Source organism: Ylistrum balloti, unplaced genomic scaffold (genome assembly GCF_031769215.1).
Source record: "Ylistrum balloti isolate Yb309-2 unplaced genomic scaffold, AGI_CSIRO_Ybal_v1 Utg369680, whole genome shotgun sequence".
NCBI lineage: Eukaryota > Metazoa > Mollusca > Bivalvia > Pectinida > Pectinidae > Ylistrum > Ylistrum balloti.
Genome location: NW_026781921.1, coordinates 1,052,475 through 1,074,784, shown reverse-complemented (window position 1 = coordinate 1,074,784; position 22,310 = coordinate 1,052,475). Strand labels below are relative to the sequence as shown.

Genomic DNA, 22,310 nt, shown 5'->3' with positions numbered 1-22,310 from the left:
CAGACCAACAAGAAGGGTATGTCTGCTCGAACAGTCACCAAAATGTAGCCTCTGTCTGTTCGTACTATCAGATCAACAAGAAACGTATCTGCTCGTACAGTTACCAAAATGTAGTCTCTGTCTGTTTGTACTATCACACCAACAAGTAGGGTATGTCTGCTCGTACAGTTACCAAAATGTAGCCTCTGTCTGTTCGTACTATCACACCAACAAGTAAGGTATATCTGCTCGTACAGTCACCAAAATGTAGCCTCTGTCTGTTCGTACTATCAGATCAACAAGAAACGTATCTGCTCGTACAGTTACCAAAATGTAGACTCTGTCTGTTCGTACTATCACACCAAGAAGTAAGGTATATCTGCTCGTACAGTTACCAAAATGTAGTCTCTGTCTGTTCGTACTGTCGGACCAATATGTAAACTCAGTACATCTTTCCGGTACACATACTATGATACAAAAAAAATATTAGTATGAAAATATGACTTATGTACTCTATATAATTATAGGGTAACTACGTCTCATTGTCTGTGTTCTAACGTTATTTTGGGCCTATTAAATTTAGGTCCATGTTATCTATGAAGGGCCCTGGAAGGATAACCATATGATTCAGATCAATTCATCATTGGGTTCTACTGTATCTAGTTCTAATTACCACGAGCGTTTCAAATCGATAACGAAATTGACATTTTTCTCTTATTCTGTTCCATGGCATGCTAATTTCATTGTCCTACGATCGATTATAAGACATTCAAGATGAGAAAAGATTTATGTAAATTGATAAATTTGCCGTAACTTGGTTCGTTTGAATTGAAACGTGTTATGGCCCATATTGTTATGTGGTCGACATTTTATCATAAGTTAGTCAATTGAAATTATCGTTTGGAATGCGTTGATACAGAAAAGGCCAGACACTTGAACGAAAGGTCATATAACGACTGGGTACCAATCCACGGAGAACCCATCTATCACTATAAGAACAGAGTGTTATCTCCTCATAACATTGTTCGGCTGGACGCGGAGGCAGCTCAAACGTCATTCAAATCGCTAATTTCATGTAGGGTCCACCGTATCGTGAAAATGTTTTCCATAGATTGGAATGTGCATTTCAAGATATTGACATTCTATTAAAAAAAAACAAAGCGAGGGGGCGGTTTTATATAATTTTTTTTTTTTAAAAATTCAATAAATAAGACATGGTAACGTTGTGGTCAAAGATGGATAATGCATAATATTACATGCAACCCTGTTCGTTTAAAATCCTGTATAAGAAATCTGTCGTTATATGGTTCTCTCTCATTAGATGCCAAAGGCGCGCCATAGTCTAAGCTGTTGTTACAATGATTCAAACCAGTGTTAGTTTTAGTATCATTATAAATCTTATTAAAAAACTTTTCCCTGTCATTCGGGCCTGATAACCACTACAAGCATATCCAAAAAGCGATTATGTACACGTCTGCGAGATGTCTGCCTCTCACTGTTTAAGGGAACATAACTTGATTTTGATTGTCTCCTGTTTGTCGTTTAATTGGTATCAAACCAGTTTAAACTGTCCTTTGTTCTTCTGTGATGTTGTACCACGAAAGAGAAAAGCCAACAAGACGTACATGATAGGATTGTTGTATTATGTAATCGCTCAACTTCAAACTACAATGTAACCATTCTGGTTACGAAATATTTTCTATATATTTCCACATCATACCATTTGATCAAAAGTTCCTGTCAGCGCCGCTTCACGGATAAGATGCATTGTCATATATATCTGACAGTGACAGTAAAAAAATTCTCTATAAAGATGAAGGTTTAGTTCACAGCATACAACGATACCCTAATTGTGAATTATGGACTTTGATCCTCGTTTGATCTTCTGTTTGATGCTATTCAAAGCGCTATTTATCATTATGACGATGACTATTTTTGAATTCATCAAACAACGACATTTTTTTACCAATCATCAATCAATTTTGTCATGTCGTTCAAAGACTGATGAAATGATATGCAATGTACTTTCAGATCCCAAAATTGATACCAATAATGTACTTCACAAGTGTACTTCTTTTAAATGTTTTTACACCATCTCTATAACAACCTTCACCAGGCAGTTGAAAAGTTTTTCTTTCAGAACAGTGGAAGTCAGAATGAATTTTTCGCTCTATTTTTAAGCCTTGGTATCGATTGAATTAAAACTCTAACATTCTTTTCTTTTTGTTATTCAACGTTATTATCTTCAAAAGCTAAACTATTTAATTGAATTACGTTCAATTCTGTATACTACAAGGCCATGTCTTCGGAGATCTTATTTGTTCAATTATGTAAAAAAAAAAAAAAAAAACAAAAAAACATTGTTTTCGAAATATAAATTATTTTCTGATTTTTTTTCTCCAAGAACGTGCTTGATGTTCTGTACGTTTGTAGTTTATGTCAAATTATTAACTCTCGCGTCATTCATCGTGTTGATGTGATTTCTGAAAAGACGTCTATCACCTTACTTTGGTATCTCATTAAAGAGATGATCATGTTAACCTCACCAAGAGACAGGGAACGAACCAGCCTGTTGTATCAAAGATGCCTAAAGGGTGATTGACCCTTCCCTCGCCCTTTCTGTAACTGAAATAGCTTTTCTCGTGACGCCGGCTTAGGGTACGTTAGAGCATTAAACAAAACAAGGTCACACTGAATCCCATAGATGTGCTGATGAATGGCGACTAAATGTGGATCTGTGTAGAAAGGAATGGCGTTATTTTTGTGTCTACTACAGTTAGAAGGACATAGTTTGTTTCTTTGGTTCTATTACAATACGTTGCTGGTTTACTTCTATCCGATTCTGTTATGTTCTGTGTAGACTTTGATTTATATTTTTACACGACGACTTACATAATAGCTTGCGACCAGAACGGGATATTCAAAACCAGATTGCTATCATCTGTACCTGATTTATAGTGGACCATAGAAATACATTCAAAGTCTCCCGTTTATATTTGTATTTCATTCGGGTTCGTGCTAATCTAATAGAATTTGTGTAAGAGAAGAAGGTTGTTCGTGAAATGGTGCTTTGAACAATTTTAAATCACGGCTATAAAGGTTTTATAGCTGATAGTGTTTTCCTAGAAACCAAATTATAGTGTACAGCATTCTTGTACCACAGAACACATCTATTCGTCAAACTTTCTAACGTCTAGTGCTGGAGGAAACTCTGTTTTTGTATCACACTCATTGCTCCTGACAATTTCATCAAAACACAAATCTTTCTTATGTTGATCTGCTGTGTCAGCATTATCCTTTGGTACCATCCTTTCTTTCTTTCTTTTTTCTTTAAATTTCAGTGTTCAAAACCGAAAATGTTTGGCATGTTCAGAAACTGCTGATTTATTGAAAAAAAGCACAACGGTAAAAAAAAAAAAAAAACAAACAAAAAAACAAAATCAAAAACAAAAATACACATATTGTAACTTCATACATGTCATAATGATATGGTTTAGTTAAGTAACAAACGTGTTTTATATCTGTTACCATCTCATTAACTTAACTATACGTTACATAATGTTACCATCTTGTGAGAGTACCTCTATGTTACATCATGTTACCATCTCGTTAGTGTACCCGTATGTTACATCATGTTACCATCTCGTTAGTGTACCCGTATGTTACATCATGTTACCGTCTCGTTAGTGTACCTGTATGTTACATTATGTTACCATCTCGTTAGTGTACTTATATGTTATATCATGTTACTATCTCGTTAGTGTACCCGTATGTTACAACATGTTACCATCTCATTAGTGTGCCTATATGTTACATCATGTTACCATCTCGTTAGTGTGCCTGTATGTTACATTATGTTACCAACTCATTAGTGTGCCTATATGTTACATCATGTTACCATCTCGTTAGTGAACCCATATGTTACAACATGTTACCATCTCATTAGTGTGCCTATATGTTACATCATGTTACTATCTCGTTAGTGTACCCGTATGTTACATCATGTTACTATCTCGTTAATGTACCTATATGTTACATCATGTTACCATCTCATTAGTGTGCCTATAAGTTACATTATGTTACTATCTCGTTAGTGTGCCTGTATGTTACATTATGTTACCAACTCATTAGTGTGCCTATATGTTACATCATGTTACCATCTCATTAGTGTGCCTATAAGTTACATTATGTTACTATCTCATTAGTGTGCTTATAAGTTACATTATGTTAACATCTCTTTAGTGAACCCATATGTTACATCATGTTTCCGTCTCGTTAGTGTACCTATATGTTACATCATGTTACCATCTCATTAGTATGCCTACAAGTTACATTATGTTAACATCTCGTTAGTGAACCCATATTTTACATCATGTTACCGTCTCGTTAGTGTACCCGTGTGTTACATCATTATACCGTCTCGTTAGTGTACCCGTATGTTACATCCTGTTACCGTCTCGTTAGTTTACTCGTATGTTACATCATGTTACCGTCTCGTTAGTGTACCCATATGTTACATCATGTTACCGTCTTGTTAGTGTACCCATATGTTACATCATGTTACCATCTCGTTAGTGTACCCGTATGTTACATCATGTTACCATCTCGTTAGTGTACCCGTATGTTACATCATGTTACCAACTCGTTAGTGTACCCATATGTTACATCATGTTACCATATCGTTAGTGTATCCGTATGTTACATCATGTTACCGTCTTGTTAGTGTACCCGTATGTTACATCATGTTACCATCTCGTTAGTGTACCCGTATGTTACATCATGTTACCATCTCGTTAGTTTACCAGTATGTTACATCATGTTACCGTCTCGTTAGTGTACCTATATGTTACATCATGTTACCATATCGTTAGTGTATCTATATGTTACATCATGTTACTATCTCGTTAGTGTACCCGTATGTTACATCATGTTACCGTCTCGTTAGTGTACCTATATGTTACGTCATGTTACCATCTCGTTAGTGTACACATATGTTAGATCATGTTACTATCTCGTGAGTGTACCTATATGTTACATCATGTTACCATCTCGTTAGTGTACCTATATGTTACGTCATGTTACCGTCTCGTTAGTGTACCTATATGTTACATCATTTTACCATCTTGTTAGTGTACCTATATGTTATGTCATGTTACCGTCTTGTTAGTGTACCAGTATGTTACGTCATGTTACCGTCTCGTTAGTTTACCAGTATGTTACAACATGTTACTAACTCGTTAGTGGACCTATATGTTACATTATGTTACCATCTCGTTAGTGTACCCATATGTTACATCATGTTACCATCTCGTTAGTGTACCCGTATGATAAAACATGTTACTATCTCGTTAGTGAACCCGTATGTTACATCATGTTACCGTCTCGTTAGTGTACCCATATGTTACGTCATGTTAACATCTCGTTAGTGCACCTATATGTTACGTCATGTTAACATCTCGTTAGTGCACCTATATGTTACGTCATGTTAACATCTCGTTAGTGCACCTATATGTTACGTCATGTTAACATCTCGATAGTGTACCTATATGTTATGTCATGTTAACATCTCGTCAGTGTACCCGTATGTTAAAACATGTTACTATCTCGTTAGTGAACCCATACGTTACATCATGTTACCATCTTGTTAGTGTACCCGTATGTTAAAACATGTTACTATCTCGTTAGTGAACCCGTATGTTACATCATGTTACCGTCTCGTTAGTGTACCCATATGTTACGTCATGTTACCGTCTCGTTAGTGTACCCATATGTTACGTCATGTTAACATCTCGTTAGTGCACCTATATGTTACGTCATGTTAACATCTCGTTAGTGCACCTATATGTTACGTCATGTTAACATCTCGTTAGTGCACCTATATGTTACGTCATGTTAACATCTCGTTAGTGCACCTATATGTTACGTCATGTTAACATCTCGTTAGTGCACCTATATGTTACATCATGTTACCATCTCGTTAGTGTACCCGTATGTTAAAACATGTTACTATCTCGTTAGTGAACCCGTATGTTACATCATGTTACCGTCTCGTTAGTGTACCTATATGTTACGTCATGTTAACATCTCGTTAGTGCACCTATATGTTACGTCATGTTAACATCTCGTTAGTGCACCTATATGTTACGTCATGTTAACATCTCGTTAGTGTACCCATATGTTACGTCATGGTAACATCTCGTTAGTGCACCTATATGTTACGTCATGTTAACATCTCGTTAGTGTACCCATATGTTACGTCATGTTAACATCTCGTTAGTGTACCTATATGTTACGTCATGTTAACATCTCGTTAGTGCACCTATATGTTACGTCATGTTAACATCTCGTTAGTGCACCTATATGTTACGTCATGTTAACATCTCGTTAGTGCACCTATATGTTACGTCATGTTAACATCTCGTTAGTGTACCTATATGTTACGTCATGTTAACATCTCGTTAGTGCACCTATATGTTATGTCATGTTACCATCTCGTTAGTGTACCTATATGTTACGTCATGTTAACATCTCGTTAGTGTACCTATATGTTACATCATGTTAACATCTCGTTAGTGCACCTATATGTTACATCATGTTACCGTCTCGTTAGTGTACCTATATGTTACGTCATGTTAACATCTCGTTAGTGTACCTATATGTTACGTATGGTAACATCTCGTTAGTAGTGTACCTATATGTTACGTCATGTTACCGTCTCGTTTGTGTACCTATATGTTACGTATGGTAACAAATACCCTATTTCGATTACACGCCTACTAATATAGCAATATTTTGTTCATTTCGGTTTCCTAAAAATGTATACTACAATACGAAGGTATATATATATAAAACAACTGAGCGTGCGGACATGTCATACACACACTTAAACGTCAGTCATTTTGTTACACCTTACTTAACACTACGTCCACTTACTGGACTCTTTTTTGAGGTGCATTAATTGCTCTCAAGGATTATCATCATCTCCCTTAAGGAACACACACAACATTACCCTAAAGTTCTCCTGTTTCCCTCGTATAAAGGACGCTGTAGTTTTGTTTGTTTGCCAATATACGTTTTATATCAAATAACGTGGATTATGATAACAATGTATATTATTGAAGTTTAGATCGTACTGTACAACAGTAATGGCGAACTTCCTTGATAAGTTATGTCCCTTGGAGAACAAACTATAAAAGAGTTCCTTTTGTCTATATTTCCGGTCCTAACTGGTAGATATATATATAGACCTCCACATCGTGATCTGGTGTAAAATCATGCTTACTTTCACACACAAACATTGTAGTTCTAACGGTTCTTGTGGTGACCAGTACAGATAGAAGAATTATTAAGATACCTCAGTAGAAATCCCAAGAAAAGCAATATATCTGCTATGATAACGAATAATACTTGTATTTATGTATACCCTAAAGGGTTCCCCACTGTGTGTCCATATCACACATATGATGGTGTTCCCCTCCCTGTTTATACCGTGATAATTTCATCTGGAAACTCTCTCTGAGTAAAAAGCTATTGATATAAGTAAAAGTTATCTATATATATATAAACGGTTTATTATATACTCCTGATTACATATATATTCAATCTTAAACGTATGTTCTTACAAATCGAAAACTTTTAGCATCGGTTCCCATGACAACCCCTTTACATTAATGACTAAGTTTAATAGACAACAACGTAAATGTCTTAATATTTCCAAACTACCCTTTTCGATTTTAGAGCCCTTCTTGATAAATATATATTCAATTATATTCTGATAATACACAAAATGTACGGCAATTGCATTAAACGTTGTACAATAGATCAGTCATCCATGTCGTGGACGAGAACAAAGGGAAAAATCTCCCACGTGTTGCTGTATGTACCAGGCAGGTTAGCTAAGTCTCCGTCTGCATTCAACTGTATATCTTCTATCGCGCAACGTTGCCATGGAAACCGTTATATTTTACAAACAGCGCACAGGATGTTTATAGGTATGGTGTCAGACGTAAACACGCGCGGAGTATTTTGTAATACGTTAACTATAGAATAAAGCATGTTGCCTGGGTATTAACATGTTTTTAGAAAGCACGTGTTTACAGTTTTGCCATATCTTAGGATCTGAGCAGCGTTTTAACATCAAATTGAAGGCTAATATCAGTCAAAGTGATGAAAAACGTCGATCTCCATACAACACATAACATTGTATATCATTTACATATCAATACTTGTCAATAAAACAAAAACATTCAAAGTCCACATGTCACGTGAGATTTTACGTTCTTATCTCCCTTGGAATATCCGGGATCTGCTTATCAATTTCAGCTCAGACGCAAAAGATTAAAAAAATTGCATTGTATCCCTGTGTGAACACAACACAACATGTGCGTGAATATTTCTGTGTTGACTGACCTACGCTCTAGTATGTCCACGTATTTGTCTAGTAGTTGATACGTTGTGTTTTCTGTAGCTACTGTGAAGCGATTGTTCATACAAGCGAAAAACGGTCGACTTCAGTAACCTTTTTACAGTCTGCTGCTTCCTTGATGATATATGCAGTTTTCTCGGTGACTTAAAGATTTTTATTTTAGTAAATTGCATGCTTTAAATGACCTTGCCCTGCTCTTTTACCCTTGTGTTACCTTTGCCTGACTTCCTGTTTTCCCTGTTTCAGCACCAGAATTTGTAAAACGGTTGTGTGGTGAGGAGACAGTGGATGAAGGGTCCACCGTAAGTTTCACCTGCAAAGTGGTTGCCTTTCCCAAACCCTCCCTCACCCTGTACAAGGACGGTGAACAGATCATCGACAATTCTCGTATAAATATAGAGCCGGGCGAGGCCGGAGAGTATTCACTCGTTATCCGGAAAGTCACGAAAAAAGACGAAGCTTCATACCGGTGTAGGGCGGAAAACGACGAAGGTTCGTCCTCGAGTACAATATATATAGCGGTCAAAGGTATCATATTTATTTAGTTTAGATACTTCGTGTGGTGCTTCAGTCAGCCATCTTTTTTTTCTAATCACAAGCTTGATGGCAGCGTTATATGATCATCGTCTCAGGTATGCTTTGATTTTGCTTCGTAGTGTTTGCATGAAGTTTATTTTTCGGTTATCTGCCTTTTTCTGTGGATCATCTACCATTTTATGTGGATCGTTTGCCTTTTTAAGTGAATCATCTGCCTTTAAAAAAAGATTTGCTTTAATAAATATCATTTGGTTTTAACAATATTCTATGAAATATATGAAAACATATACATTTGCCTTATAACATATACATTTAACTGTAAATTTCCTGGGGTCATTCCACGCATTATTGCTGTGCGGTTCACAATTAATACCACTATGAATTCCTTATTGCGCAATTTGGTTAAGTTTAGAATCCAATCCATTGCAAAAATCCAAGAGATCACATAGTGAATTTTATACATGAGCGAAGTTTTCCTCAAGTCTTTTATAGTCCTTTCTGTACCCGTAACGGCTTTTTATATGACCAGTAGAGGAGCTTGTTTTATCCGACCAGCGTGGGAGCATGAAATTTCGAAACCCTGCATAATTCTATTCTCTTTTCTCTATATTATCGTAACGTACCGAATCCCTGATAAACGTTTCTTTATCAAGCACACTTTATGTATGTTGAATCCCGAAACACTTTTTAAGCACTCAGTGTGATTTTAGTTTTCGGAAAGAGGTATCTCAACAATATCTAAAATACTATGTGAATTGCTTTAATGTTATAGAACACATACATATATTAGGTCTGAATGATAATTGATAATCATGAATAGACAAAAAAAAACCAAAAAACAAAAAAAAAAAAAAACCCAAAAAATTGAGTTAAGGAGGCATGTGATAGATTTCTGGGACAGCACTGTAGACAAAAACCAAATTCCTCCAGGACACACAATGCAGTGGAGTATCAGGGCAACTTAGACGTAGAATCTGGAAGCACAGGAATCGAACAGGACGCCAGTGTTTATAGATCGTCACCTAGGAATGAATACACATTAACATTCTTTTTATTCAACCATTGCAGAGACGTTCCGATTATTTCACGTTTAATAACCCTTTGAATATCCAACCACTGTAGGAAGTCCTGCAACCTTGATAACACGTATTCAACCAAACCACTATAGGGACATGAATGCTAGACATCATGAGAGAATTTCTTTATCCTACCACTACAGGAAAGTTAAGTCCCAAAGCTTTGATAACTTTCGACCTGTAGGGACCTGAAAATCCCTAAATCCCGAAAATCCTTTTGTTCGCCTACAATAAGAACGTTCCTCAGCCCCCTGATATCCTGGCAGCTCATTCTATACTTGAATCTATTTGGGATGTTAAGTTCTAAAATCATGACCTTCGTTTCTGTATCCAACCAACACACTACAAAACAATCAATATCGCCAAACGTTCGCGACAAATGTTCTCACATTACAATCAATCTTTTAGACACAAAGACATGCGGTCGTTCACTGCATTCCTTATATATTTAGGTATCGTACATCATCTTGTACTAGGCATGCAAGATAATTATTGTGTATCCAAATAAAGAAATGAATCTCGGACAACAAGCAGACATGCCCAGAATTAATTTCCTCCATTCAACCGGAAGAGGAGCGTAATGATGAAACAGATTTAATGGTCACGGAAATGTTTGTAACGATTGGCTCTGTTAATTTCCCGACTGAGGTATAGGCTAGATTTGGAATAATCAGGAATGGACATTATTCTAGACAATTGGTCACGTGATTGTGATTCCAATCGCAACATGGTTCAATACACTAGATGATAAGGATATAGAAAAACTCTCCAATTATCTAATAGATGGACACCAAATATCTAAACAGGTGGGCAATCAATGGTAAAAATCATTGTAAGTCAAGGCAAGGTCTGTTACTGTAAAACAATTATTAGTGTAAAGAGAGAATTTAGAGTCTGGTACTTCCAGGAAATATCAATGTTAAAGAACAAAAGCGAACAATTGATAAAACAGAATAAAAACAACTAGTAAGAACTGACGAGTTTGGTACCCTGGTAAAAACAATTGAATTACCTCTTTTTTGGGGGAAAGCTAGTATTTAATATTTCGACAAAACATTTAGGAAAGGTCAATACGGACAATCAGTAACTTCTTGGAAACTTTGACAAATGTCAATATACACCAGAAATCAATGGTTCGGATAAATTCATGACTGTCAGTCTAAACGAAGGATGATTTATGTACTTCCGGAAAATTCTCAGATAACTCCGAAATGCCAATATAGACAGGAAATGACTCTGATTCCTCCTGACATGTCAATTTAGACAGGAAATGTGTCTGATTCCTCCTGACATGTCAATATAGACAGGAAATGTGTCTGATTCCTCCTGACATGTCAATGTAGACAGAAAATATTTCTGATGCCTCCGGAAATGTCAATATAGACAGGAAATGTGTCTGATTACTCCTGCAATGCCAATGTAGACAGGAAATGTGTCTGATGCCTCCTGACATGCCAATGTAGACAGGAAATGTGTCTGATTCCTCCTGACATGTCAATATAGACAGGAAATGTGTCTGATTCCTCCTGGCATGTCAATATAGACAGGAAATGTGTCTGATGCCTCCTGGCATGTCAATATAGACAGGAAATGTGTCTGATTCCTCCTGACATGTCAATGTAGACAGAAAATGTGTCTGATGCCTCCTGCAATGTCAATGTAGACAGAAAATGTTTCTGATTCCTCCTGACATGTCAATGTAGACAGAAAATGTGTCTGATGCCTCATGACATGTCAATATAGACAGAAAATGTGTCTGATTCCTCCTGGCATGTCAATATAGACAGGAAATGTGTCTGATGCCTCCTGGCATGTCAATATACACAGGAAATGTGTCTGATTCCTCCTGACATGTCAATGTAGATAGGAAATGTGTCTGATGCCTCCTGAAATGTCAATGTAGACAGAAAATGTGTCTGATGCCTCCTGAAATGTCAATGTAGACAGAAAATGTTTCTGATGCCTCCTGAAATGTCAATGTAGACAGGAAATGTGTCTGATGCCTCCTGCAATGTCAATGTAGACAGAAAATGTTTCTGATTCCTCCTGCAATGCCAATGTAGACAGGAAATGTGTCTGATGCCTCCTGCAATGCCAATGTAGACAGGAAATGTGTCTGATGCCTCCTGACATGTCAATGTAGACAGAAAATGTTTCTGATGCCTCCTGAAATGTCAATGTAGACAGGAAATGTGTCTGAGTCTCCTGACATGTCAATATACACAGGAAATGTGTCTGATGCCTCCTGAAATGTCAATATAGACAGGAAATGTGTCTGATGCCTCCTGGCATGTCAATAGAGACAGGAAATGTGTCTGATTACTCCTGCAATGCCAATATAGACAGGAAATGTGTCTGATGCCTCCTGAAATGTCAATATAGACAGGAAATGTGTCTGATTCCTCCTGGCATGTCAATATAGACAGGAAATTTGTCTGATGCCTCCTGGCATGTCAATATAGACAGGAAATGTGTCTGATTCCTCCTGACATGTCAATGTAGACAGAAAATGTTTCTGATTCCTCCTGCAATGCCAATGTAGACAGGAAATGTGTCTGATGCCTCCTGCAATGCCAATGTAGACAGGAAATGTGTCTGATGCCTCCTGACATGTCAATGTAGACAGAAAATGTTTCTGATGCCTCCTGAAATGTCAATATAGGCAGGAAATGTGTCTGAGTCTCCTGACATGTCAATATACACAGGAAATGTGTCTGAGTCTCCTGACATGTCAATAGAGACAGAAAATGTTTCTGATGCCTCCTGAAATGTCAATATAGACAGGAAATGTGTCTGATGCCTCCTGGCATGTCAATAGAGACAGGAAATGTGTCTGATTACTCCTGCAATGCCAATATAGACAGGAAATGTGTCTGATGCCTCCTGAAATGTCAATATAGACAGGAAATGTGTCTGATTCCTCCTGGCATGTCAATATAGACAGGAAATGTGTCTGAGTCTCCTGACATGTCAATGTAGACAGGAAATGTGTCTGATGCCTCCTGAAATGTCAATGTAGACAGGAAATGTGTCTGATGCCTCCTGAAATGTCAATGTAGACAGGAAATGTGTCTGATTCCTCCTGAAATGTCAATATAGACAGGAAATGTGTCTGATTCCTCCTGACATGTCAATGTAGACAGGAAATGTGTCTGATTCCTCCTGACATGTCAATGTAGACAGGAAATGTGTCTGATTACTCCTGCAATGCCAATGTAGACAGGAAATGTGTCTGAGTCTCCTGACATGTCAATGTAGACAGGAAATGTGTCTGATTCCTCCGGAAATGTCAATATAGACAGGAAATGTGTCTGATTCCTCCTGACATGTCAATGTAGACAGAAAATGTGTCTGATGTCCCGGAAATGTCAATATAGACAGGAAATGTGTCTGATTACTCCTGCAATGCCAATGTAGACAGGAAATGTGTCTGATTCCTCCTGACATGTCAATGTAGACAGGAAATGTGTCTGATTCCTCCTGACATGTCAATGTAGACAGAAAATATTTCTGATGCCTCCGGAAATGTCAATATAGACAGGAAATGTGTCTGATTACTCCTGCAATGCCAATGTAGACAGGAAATGTGTCTGATTCCTCCGGAAATGTCAATATAGACTGGAAATGTGTCTGATTCCTCCTGACATGTCAATGTAGACAGGAAATGTGTCTGATTCCTCCTGACATGTCAATGTAGACAGAAAATATTTCTGATGCCTCCGGAAATGTCAATATAGACAGGAAATGTGTCTGATTACTCCTGCAATGCCAATGTAGACAGGAAATGTGTCTGATGCCTCCTGACATGCCAATGTAGACAGGAAATGTGTCTGATTCTTATGCTACCTGAAATGTACATATGATTAAGCAACATCTCTGATGCCACCAAAAACATTCGATGTAGACAGGCTACCACTCTGATGTCACCAAAAACATTCGATGTAGACAGGCTACCACTCTGATGTCACCAAAAACATTCGATGTAGACAGGCTACCACTCTGATGTCAACGAAAACATTCGATGTAGACAGGCTACCACTCTGATGTCACCAAAAACATTCGATGTAGACAGGCTACCACTCTGATGTCACCAAAAACATTCGATGTAGACAGGCTACCACTCTGATGTCAACGAAAACATTCGATGTAGACAGGCTACCACTCTGATGTCAACGAAAACATTCGATGTAGACAGGCTACCACTCTGATGTCAACGAAAACATTCGATGTAGACAGGCTACCACTCTGATGTCAACGAAAACATTCGATGTAGACAGGCTACCACTCTGATGTCAACGAAAAACATTCGATGTAGACAGGCTACCACTCTGATGTCAACGAAAACATTCGATGTAGACAGGCTACCACTCTGTAGATGTAGACAGGCTACCACTCTGATGTCAACGAAAACATTCGATGTAGACAGGCTACCACTCTGATGTCAACGAAAACATTCGATGTAGACAGGCTACCACTCTGATGTCAACGAAAACATCAGTGATTTGGATAATAAGGGAAAGTCAAGATAGAAACGAAATTATTTTTCCAATTTATCAATATCATTGTACGTATGGGATACATTAAATATCATTAGAAATGGTTTTATAATTCTCATCTAGACAAAGACACGTTTGGGGATTATCAGGAATAGCAAGCCTGTTTCGATATGTTACATCTATACCGACAATGAGAGTCTGTATATAAACAGAAACCAGATTGGACCCCATGGAAATCTATAACAACATATCATTTTCACCAAATTATTCTTATGTGTTAATCGTTACAAGTTAACGACTGTAAAGACATTGATTGATTTATTAACACGAGATTGTCGCCTATTTTACTGTAGAAACATTAGTGACGTCACTACCCTACATCTCAAAAGCAGACACCAGTCTCACCTAGACGCTTTAGTCTGCAGCGACCGGTCCTGTTCACCTCAAACATTTATAGTAGCTCTGCTAGTTAAACACGTCACTCACACATAGAACACTGGCAACTACAATTGATCATAGCGACGGCTGGATACCGTCCGATGTTATTGGGAACTAAATCTTGTACAATGAACGTGCTCACGAGAAGAGATCTTCGTAAAAGGTTAGTGCCTGAAGACATTGTGGTCTGTTTGAATAATTCCCATACATAGATATGAATTGTATTATTGGTTTGTGTAGGCTATAATGCCAGACAATACTAAGTATATCAATGTCTTTTTTTCAGTAATTTTGATAAAGATAATTATAACAACAGTTCAATAATCTGTTATCCTATCATATGATTTTGATATGTATTGGGTCCTGGACCTGTTGACGACGAAGAAACATTACTGTACTGTATTCATTTTGGGAAACGTTTCCGAAGGGTATTTCATGCCATGGAATTTATCTATCTGTTTAGCAATCATCACCACTACTATATACAGATCGTCAAACAGATCCATATAAGATAACTTAACATCCAGAAACATTAAACCTGTAGTCATACCAACATGACAGCAACAGATGGTATGCAGTACCGTTGTGCCTGTTAATAGCGAGTATTTAGGAACAGCACAGTGGCAGTCAGAATCACGTGTTCTGGTGTTAATGACTTCTAGAACACATTTAATACAGAAACATTTAAATATCAAAATATATCATTTTAAATTACAATACATATTTTTGTCACAAGGAAGTGCAATCTGGAGCTTACAAATAGGCATGAAACAGAGGACCACTGGTTTATTTACTTTGATTGGAAAAAATTCGGATCGACGGCTATATTAGCTCAGATCTCTAAATAATTATCTTGTAATCCGGGTTACCATCTGTTTTCAATGAGTGGGAGTCAAAGTTAGGATTCCAAATGTCTTATGAAGCCTATCATACGAAACATCGATACACAACTACATGTACCGGCCACACACACATACTCATGCATTCCACAACATTCTTGTAGTAATACGTGGCGTTATCTCATACATTATCTAAACAGACAATTTAAAAATATACAAATCATATACAATAATGTTGTGTTACGCTTACGATGTTTCTAGATCTAAAATGAGACATTTTGAAATTGGAATGCGACGTCTATTGAGATGACAGTATATATATTTTTGAAGTAGTTTGCCTGGCACAGATGATTATTTGGTTAAGGTTTTGGTTAAATGCCGACACCTGAATTTACAATTCCGGTTTATGTATGATACGGGTTGTTGAAGTCTATGGGGAAGTTTTAGGGTCGCCATCACTGTATTTTCCCTGTAATAAGGAGTTAAGGTCTTACTTACTTAGTTTGACCAAGGTATATATGGAAGGTGTCGCTAATAAAGTGAAAGCCTCTCACCTCCTAAACTTTATTTTGTTCTCTTTCCAACTATTTAGAGTTATCGATAGATCGATTTCCCTTTAGCATTTTATTAGTCTAAGTTAGCATTGTATTGGTCCGAGTAAGCATTAGATTAGTGTTTTGAGTTAGCATTATATAAGTTTTGAGTTGGCATTATAAGGGTTTTGAGTTAGCATTATATGGCTTTTGAATTAGCATTATAAGGGTTTTGAATTAGCATTACATTGGTTCTGAGTTAGCATTATATAAGTTTTGAGTTATCATTATATAAGTTTTGAGTTAGCATTATATAAGTTTTGAGTTAGCATTATGTAGGTTTTGAGTTAGCATAATATAAGTTTTGAGTTAGCATAATATAAGTTTTGAAATAGCATAATATAAGTTTTGAGTTAGCATAATATAAGTTTTGAGTTAGCATTATATAAGTTTTGAGTTATCATTATATAAGTTTTGAGTTATCATTATATAAGTTTTGAGTTTGCATTATATAAGTTTTGAGTTAGCATAATATAAGTTTTGAGTTAGCATTATGTAGGTTTTGAGTTAGCATAATATAAGTTTTGAGTTAGCATTATGTAGGTTTTGAGTTAGCATAATATAAGTTTTGAGTTAGCATTATGTAGGTTTTAAATCAGCATTATATAGGGTTTATTGAGTATTGTATAGGGTTTGAGGTATCATTATATCGGGTTTGGTTTAGTATTGTATTTGTTTTGAGTTAGCACTATGTTTGTTTTGAGTTAGCATTAAGTTTGTTTTGAGTTAGCATTATATTTGTTTTGAGTTAGCACTATATAAGTTTTGAATTAGCACTATATTTGTTTTGAGTTAGCAATATGTTTGTTTTGAGTTAGCACTATATAAGTTTTGAATTAGCATTATATAAGTTTTGAATTAGCACTATATTTGTTTTGAGTTAGCAATATGTTTGTTTTGAGTTAGCACTATATAAGTAATTAGATTATTAGCATTATATAAGTTTTGAGTTAGCACTATATTTGTTTTGAGTTAGCAATATGTTTGTTTTGAGTTAGCACTATATAAGTTTTGAATTAGCATTATATTTGTTTTGAGTTAGCACTATATAAGTTTTGAATTAGCATTATATAAGTTTTGAGTTAGCACTATATTTGTTTTGAGTTAGCAATATGTTTGTTTTGAGTTAGCACTATATAAGTATTGAATTAGCATTATATAAGTTTTGAGTTAGCACTATGTTTGTTTTGAGTTAGCACTATATTTGTTTTGAGTTAGCATCATATTTGTTTTGAGTTAGCACTATGTTTGTTTTGAGTTAGCACTATATTTGTTCTGAGTTAGCATTATATAAATTTTGAGTTAGCAGTAAGATTTTGATAACATGTCAGTATCATTTCTTATTGCATTTCACGTTTTAGTATTCGAATGTGTCTCTTGAAAATACCTCGTGTCAGTGCAAAATGAAGCAGAGCGGTATTGATATATTTTCTCGTTGTAACTTGGCAACTTATTAAACGGTTTGCGACAAATGGATTGGAATTAAGTAGTAGACACTGTAGTGTTATCTGTGTAAACGCTGTTATTATTAAGCATCATCTGTTCGGTGTACGAAGGTACTTAAATGACACTGGGATATCTGTAGCTGAAGCGGTAGATTAGGGCCGCTAGCTGTGGGAAGCTTTTGTCAGTGTAGGCGTAGTGTCAAGGGTCCCCACGGGCCTCGTTTGTGAGTGACCTACATGAACTGTGATGTTCCAGGAAATGTAGAACCTGGAGATATCACTTGTGTAAATATGCTGTTAGCACTTTATAGGAAACGTGGGCGAAATTAAGGGAATGTCTGAAGGCTGTAGGAAATTATCCGTTGTGGACTATTAATCTTTATTCTTTGTTTAAAATAATTTAGAAATATGCTATAGTATACAAAAAGATAATACAATAACCTTTAGCTTAAGTAGTGCGTGTTCCTTTAAAATCAGTTCCAGGGTTCTCCCAGGGACTCTTACATTTATGAATTGTAAGAGACGGGGGTCTCACATCATTTGTAAAATAGAGTAAACCTTCATTAATTTTTAGGGTCATTTGCCATTTTAAGGAGTCAAAATGTAGGTTTTTGAGGGTCAAGGAAAACCCTGCATTTCCGATCATCATTTCATTGCTTTGCATTAGATACACAAGTACTACAGTGCATGCAGATTTGACGTATGACTAGGATGAATATATACTAAGAAAAAAAATCACATTTAATGATGATGAATTTGAGGTGCATTAATGGAATTCAGTATATAGATACTAAGATCCATTAAATTATTACATATATTAAAAACAAAATAAAAACCATTTTTAAACCTTGACAAAAGACTGAGTTAAATATATGATCGGTATGCAACAGAGCTTAAAACCCCCTTAAACCCAACCCCTCCTCCTCCTTCACGTTTTACGGCCTGTGAGATTACATAGCGATTAACTTTTTTGTAAGTGAAGAATTTTCAAGCCTTTGATCGATGCTGGTAGCTGCGCTTTTGTCAGCAAAATACAACAGAGATGCATCACGTGCAAACACGATATTCTAGACACACTAAAGTAAAAAAAAAAAGTCTATTTTTAAAATTGTTTGTTCTAAAATAAGATTAACGACATGTCTACAGAAGCATAATAGAAAAAAATAATCGCGTAAAACCAGAGCAAAGATAAAACAGGGAAAGTCAACACCCGGCGACCATTAAACATATATAATAATCAAGTGACTGGTTCCGGAATGTTAAGCGTCGTTGCCTTATTAACGACAATCAATCAACGTTTTGAAATGAGAACAAAGTTCAAAAGAAGGAAGCTTCTGGCATACAAACGAGTGTAAGACTTAGCACCTTTATGTACAAAGTATTGCATCGTAAATGGAAACAAACCCTCTAACACAGGAAGTCATTTCCTTATTATCCCATTTATTGCTTTGACGTTGGTTATCTACGAAAGAGGAATGTTTAAAAAATCTGTGTAACATCCGCTGTCTTACTAGTCTGCTAATAGGATGAACAACAAAGCAACAATGAAATAGTATTATTACAAATTTAGTAAATTAGTTTTGATATAATTTATATGAATTCACATTACCGTCACTATCAGATGGCTTATAATTCTGTGATCGATATATAACTTTGTTACAACTTCTAAATAACGATTTGGCGATATCAATGTTTCCCTAACTCTTAAAAACTTTATTTCAGGTTATCTATCGATTGAAAAGTCGGGAGAATGTTTGCCTAGCAAATATGAATTCTGTGTCACCCTGCATATTTTATGTTCCTTTTTCGTCACCGTTAAGACGACATAGTAAAATATATAGCAATTGCTTTTCGACGCGCATGCAACATGCAACCTTGTTTTGTTCATTTTCATGGTCATGCACATTTCCAATTTCTTCATTTGTTGTGAGGGATGAAAACTATGGATAAAATAAAAGGTTTGTACATCATAAAAAATGACAGGTAAAAAAACCAAACAAATAATGCGTCCTGTCAAATCAGTGTGGACGTCATGGACGTTTTCATATACAATAGCCTGCCGCAAATAAAACGGTTCTATGCATTTGAATTACTGAACGTCTCAAGGGTTGCTTTTGAAATAGATGACGTGAACTCTCTGTCTCTTTTAGTTTAACATGAATTTGAGTCATCAAAATGACCAGACATGTAACCTGCGTCTGAAGTATAATGAATTTCAACTGTCTTAAAATGGACATCAATCGCTGTCATAGAAAATAACTTTGTCACATTGCGGTGTATTTAAATAGAAGAAACCAAGAAATTCGATTCTGTGGATGTCTGTATTTTATATAAATCAATCCATTGTGTCTGTCAAGTAGAAAACGGAACGAATTCGGAAAAATATGTGCCGACATGGATGGCCTATCTATAAATACACATATCTGTACTGGAGTAACAACAGGACTCTCCCATTAGCTGAAACGCTGTGGTAAACCTATCTGTATAAACAATTAGAAACCAGTCACAGATAACGTATTTCCTAGCTACTTAGTGTTTATTGTTGTCTGTCTTTCTAATAACGATATGACTAGCTATATACAGAGCCTCTAATACGTAATAACATGTTTTAATAGCATCCTCTTGGTAGAATGTCTCCATTTCTGAAGAAGAAAATTATCTGCAGCAATTTGCTTACATTAACACACATATAGAAAGAGAGTTGATCAGAATCAATGTGTGCCATTAAACAATGTACAGTAATTATCGGGATTATCTTGGTTAGTGTTTGATCAATTTTACTTTTTCATTCCGATTTTTGTTGTTTCTACAATCATGCTTGCATCTTACTGTAAAGTTTTTTTTCTGTCATGGTTCATTTTTATGGTTTAAACAAAAGTTGGAAGTGTATATTTCATGAAAATTTTTAAATTTTGTTTTTACTCCGTTTACTTTATTTTAAATGTATCTTTTTTCGCTATTTCATTTTACCTGGAAAGGAGTGAAAACCGAATCCTTCAAAATTACATTTTTTACAGTACCTGTAATGACCTAGCTAAAGTCAGTTTACAGTACCAAGTATTACTTAGCTAAAGTCAGTTTACCGTACCAAGTATTACTTAGCTAAAGTCATTTTTACGGTACCAAATATTACTAAGCCAAAGTCAGTTTACAGTACCAAGTTTTACTTAACTAAAGTCAGTTTACAGTACCAAGTATTACTTAGCTAAAGTCAGTTTACAGTACCAAGTATTACTTAGCTGAAGTCAGTTTACAGTACCAAGTATTACTTAGCTAACGTCAGTATACAGTGCCAAGTATTACTTAGCTAAAGTCGTTTTACGGTGTCAAGTATTACTCAGCTAAAGTCAGTTTACAGTACCAAGTATTACTTAGCTAAAGTCAGTTTACAGTACCAAGTATTACTTAGCCAAAGTCAGTTTACAGTACCAAGTTTTACTTAACTAAAGTCAGTTTACAGTACCAAGTATTACTTAGCTAAAGTCAGTTTACAGTACCAAGTATTACTTAGCCAAAGTCAGTTTACAGTACCAAGTATTACGCAGCTAAAGTCAGTTTACAGTACCAAGTATTACTAAGCTAAAGTCACTTTACAGTACCAAATATTACTTAGCTAAACTCAGTTTACAGTACCAAGTATTAAAATAACTCATTTCTGAAAATAATTTGGACAAGAGCTTTTCTTGTGGCTTTAGTCCAGTCTGTTTAACTTCTTAGCTTTGACGTTTTTCCTTTCGTTCTTCATCTCGCATTGATATTTTGGCCTATTTCTGTTGTCTGTAGTTACCATCCGAGGACAGAATATATTGTTTCTCGTTGATTAAGATTGTATAGTAGTTCACATCTCGCTCTTTGCGCCAAATCGATGCAGAGCGATGGCTACACGATCTTCAAATACTTATTCATATACAATACGTAGACCTGGTCTTATTCACCAAGAAGATTGCCACAGTGTTTTCTTCATAACCTAACACGAACAGACGTACAAAAGCTTTCGTGTGAGACCTAATTAATCGTTTGGTGCGAGGTTGTCGTTGAGACATAGGTCAAACTGTATTCAGTTTCAGTGTTTCTCGCCAAGTCACAAATCAACGAGACAGTCAGAATCGGAATACAGTTACAGCTGTAGAGATATAGAGATTTAAGTTATAGTATATACCATATATTGGGTGATGGAGAAATAGAAGCATAGTCTTACAGTAAAAAACTGAGAAAATACCATTAATTGTGATGAAAACTGAGAAAATACCATTAATGGTTATGCAAAAGAAAAAAAGACCATTAATTGTGATTAAAACTGAGAAAATACCATATACCATTAATTGTGATGAAAACAAAGAAATACCAACATATTGAAATAATCCTAATCCAAACACAAATTAAATTAAACTAGAGTAAAATATGCACAAGTGAACGATGAACACATAGACTCCTAAAAAAATACAAGGAGACCAGGTGTTGCGGAAAGGTAAGCATGTTCTG

The 22,310-nt window shown here is 35.9% G+C and overlaps 1 protein-coding gene across 1 annotated transcript in view; it reads left to right on the top strand.

The window, feature by feature from the left end:
- Nucleotides 1-22,310, top strand: part of LOC132564641 (uncharacterized) — a 49,428-nt gene that overhangs the window by 16,755 nt on the left and 10,363 nt on the right. Inside the window, exon 2 of the mRNA XM_060229282.1 lies at nucleotides 8,651-8,932. Within this exon, the coding sequence (XP_060085265.1) occupies nucleotides 8,651-8,932 (282 nt within the window). The remainder of the gene's footprint in view (nucleotides 1-8,650; nucleotides 8,933-22,310) is intronic.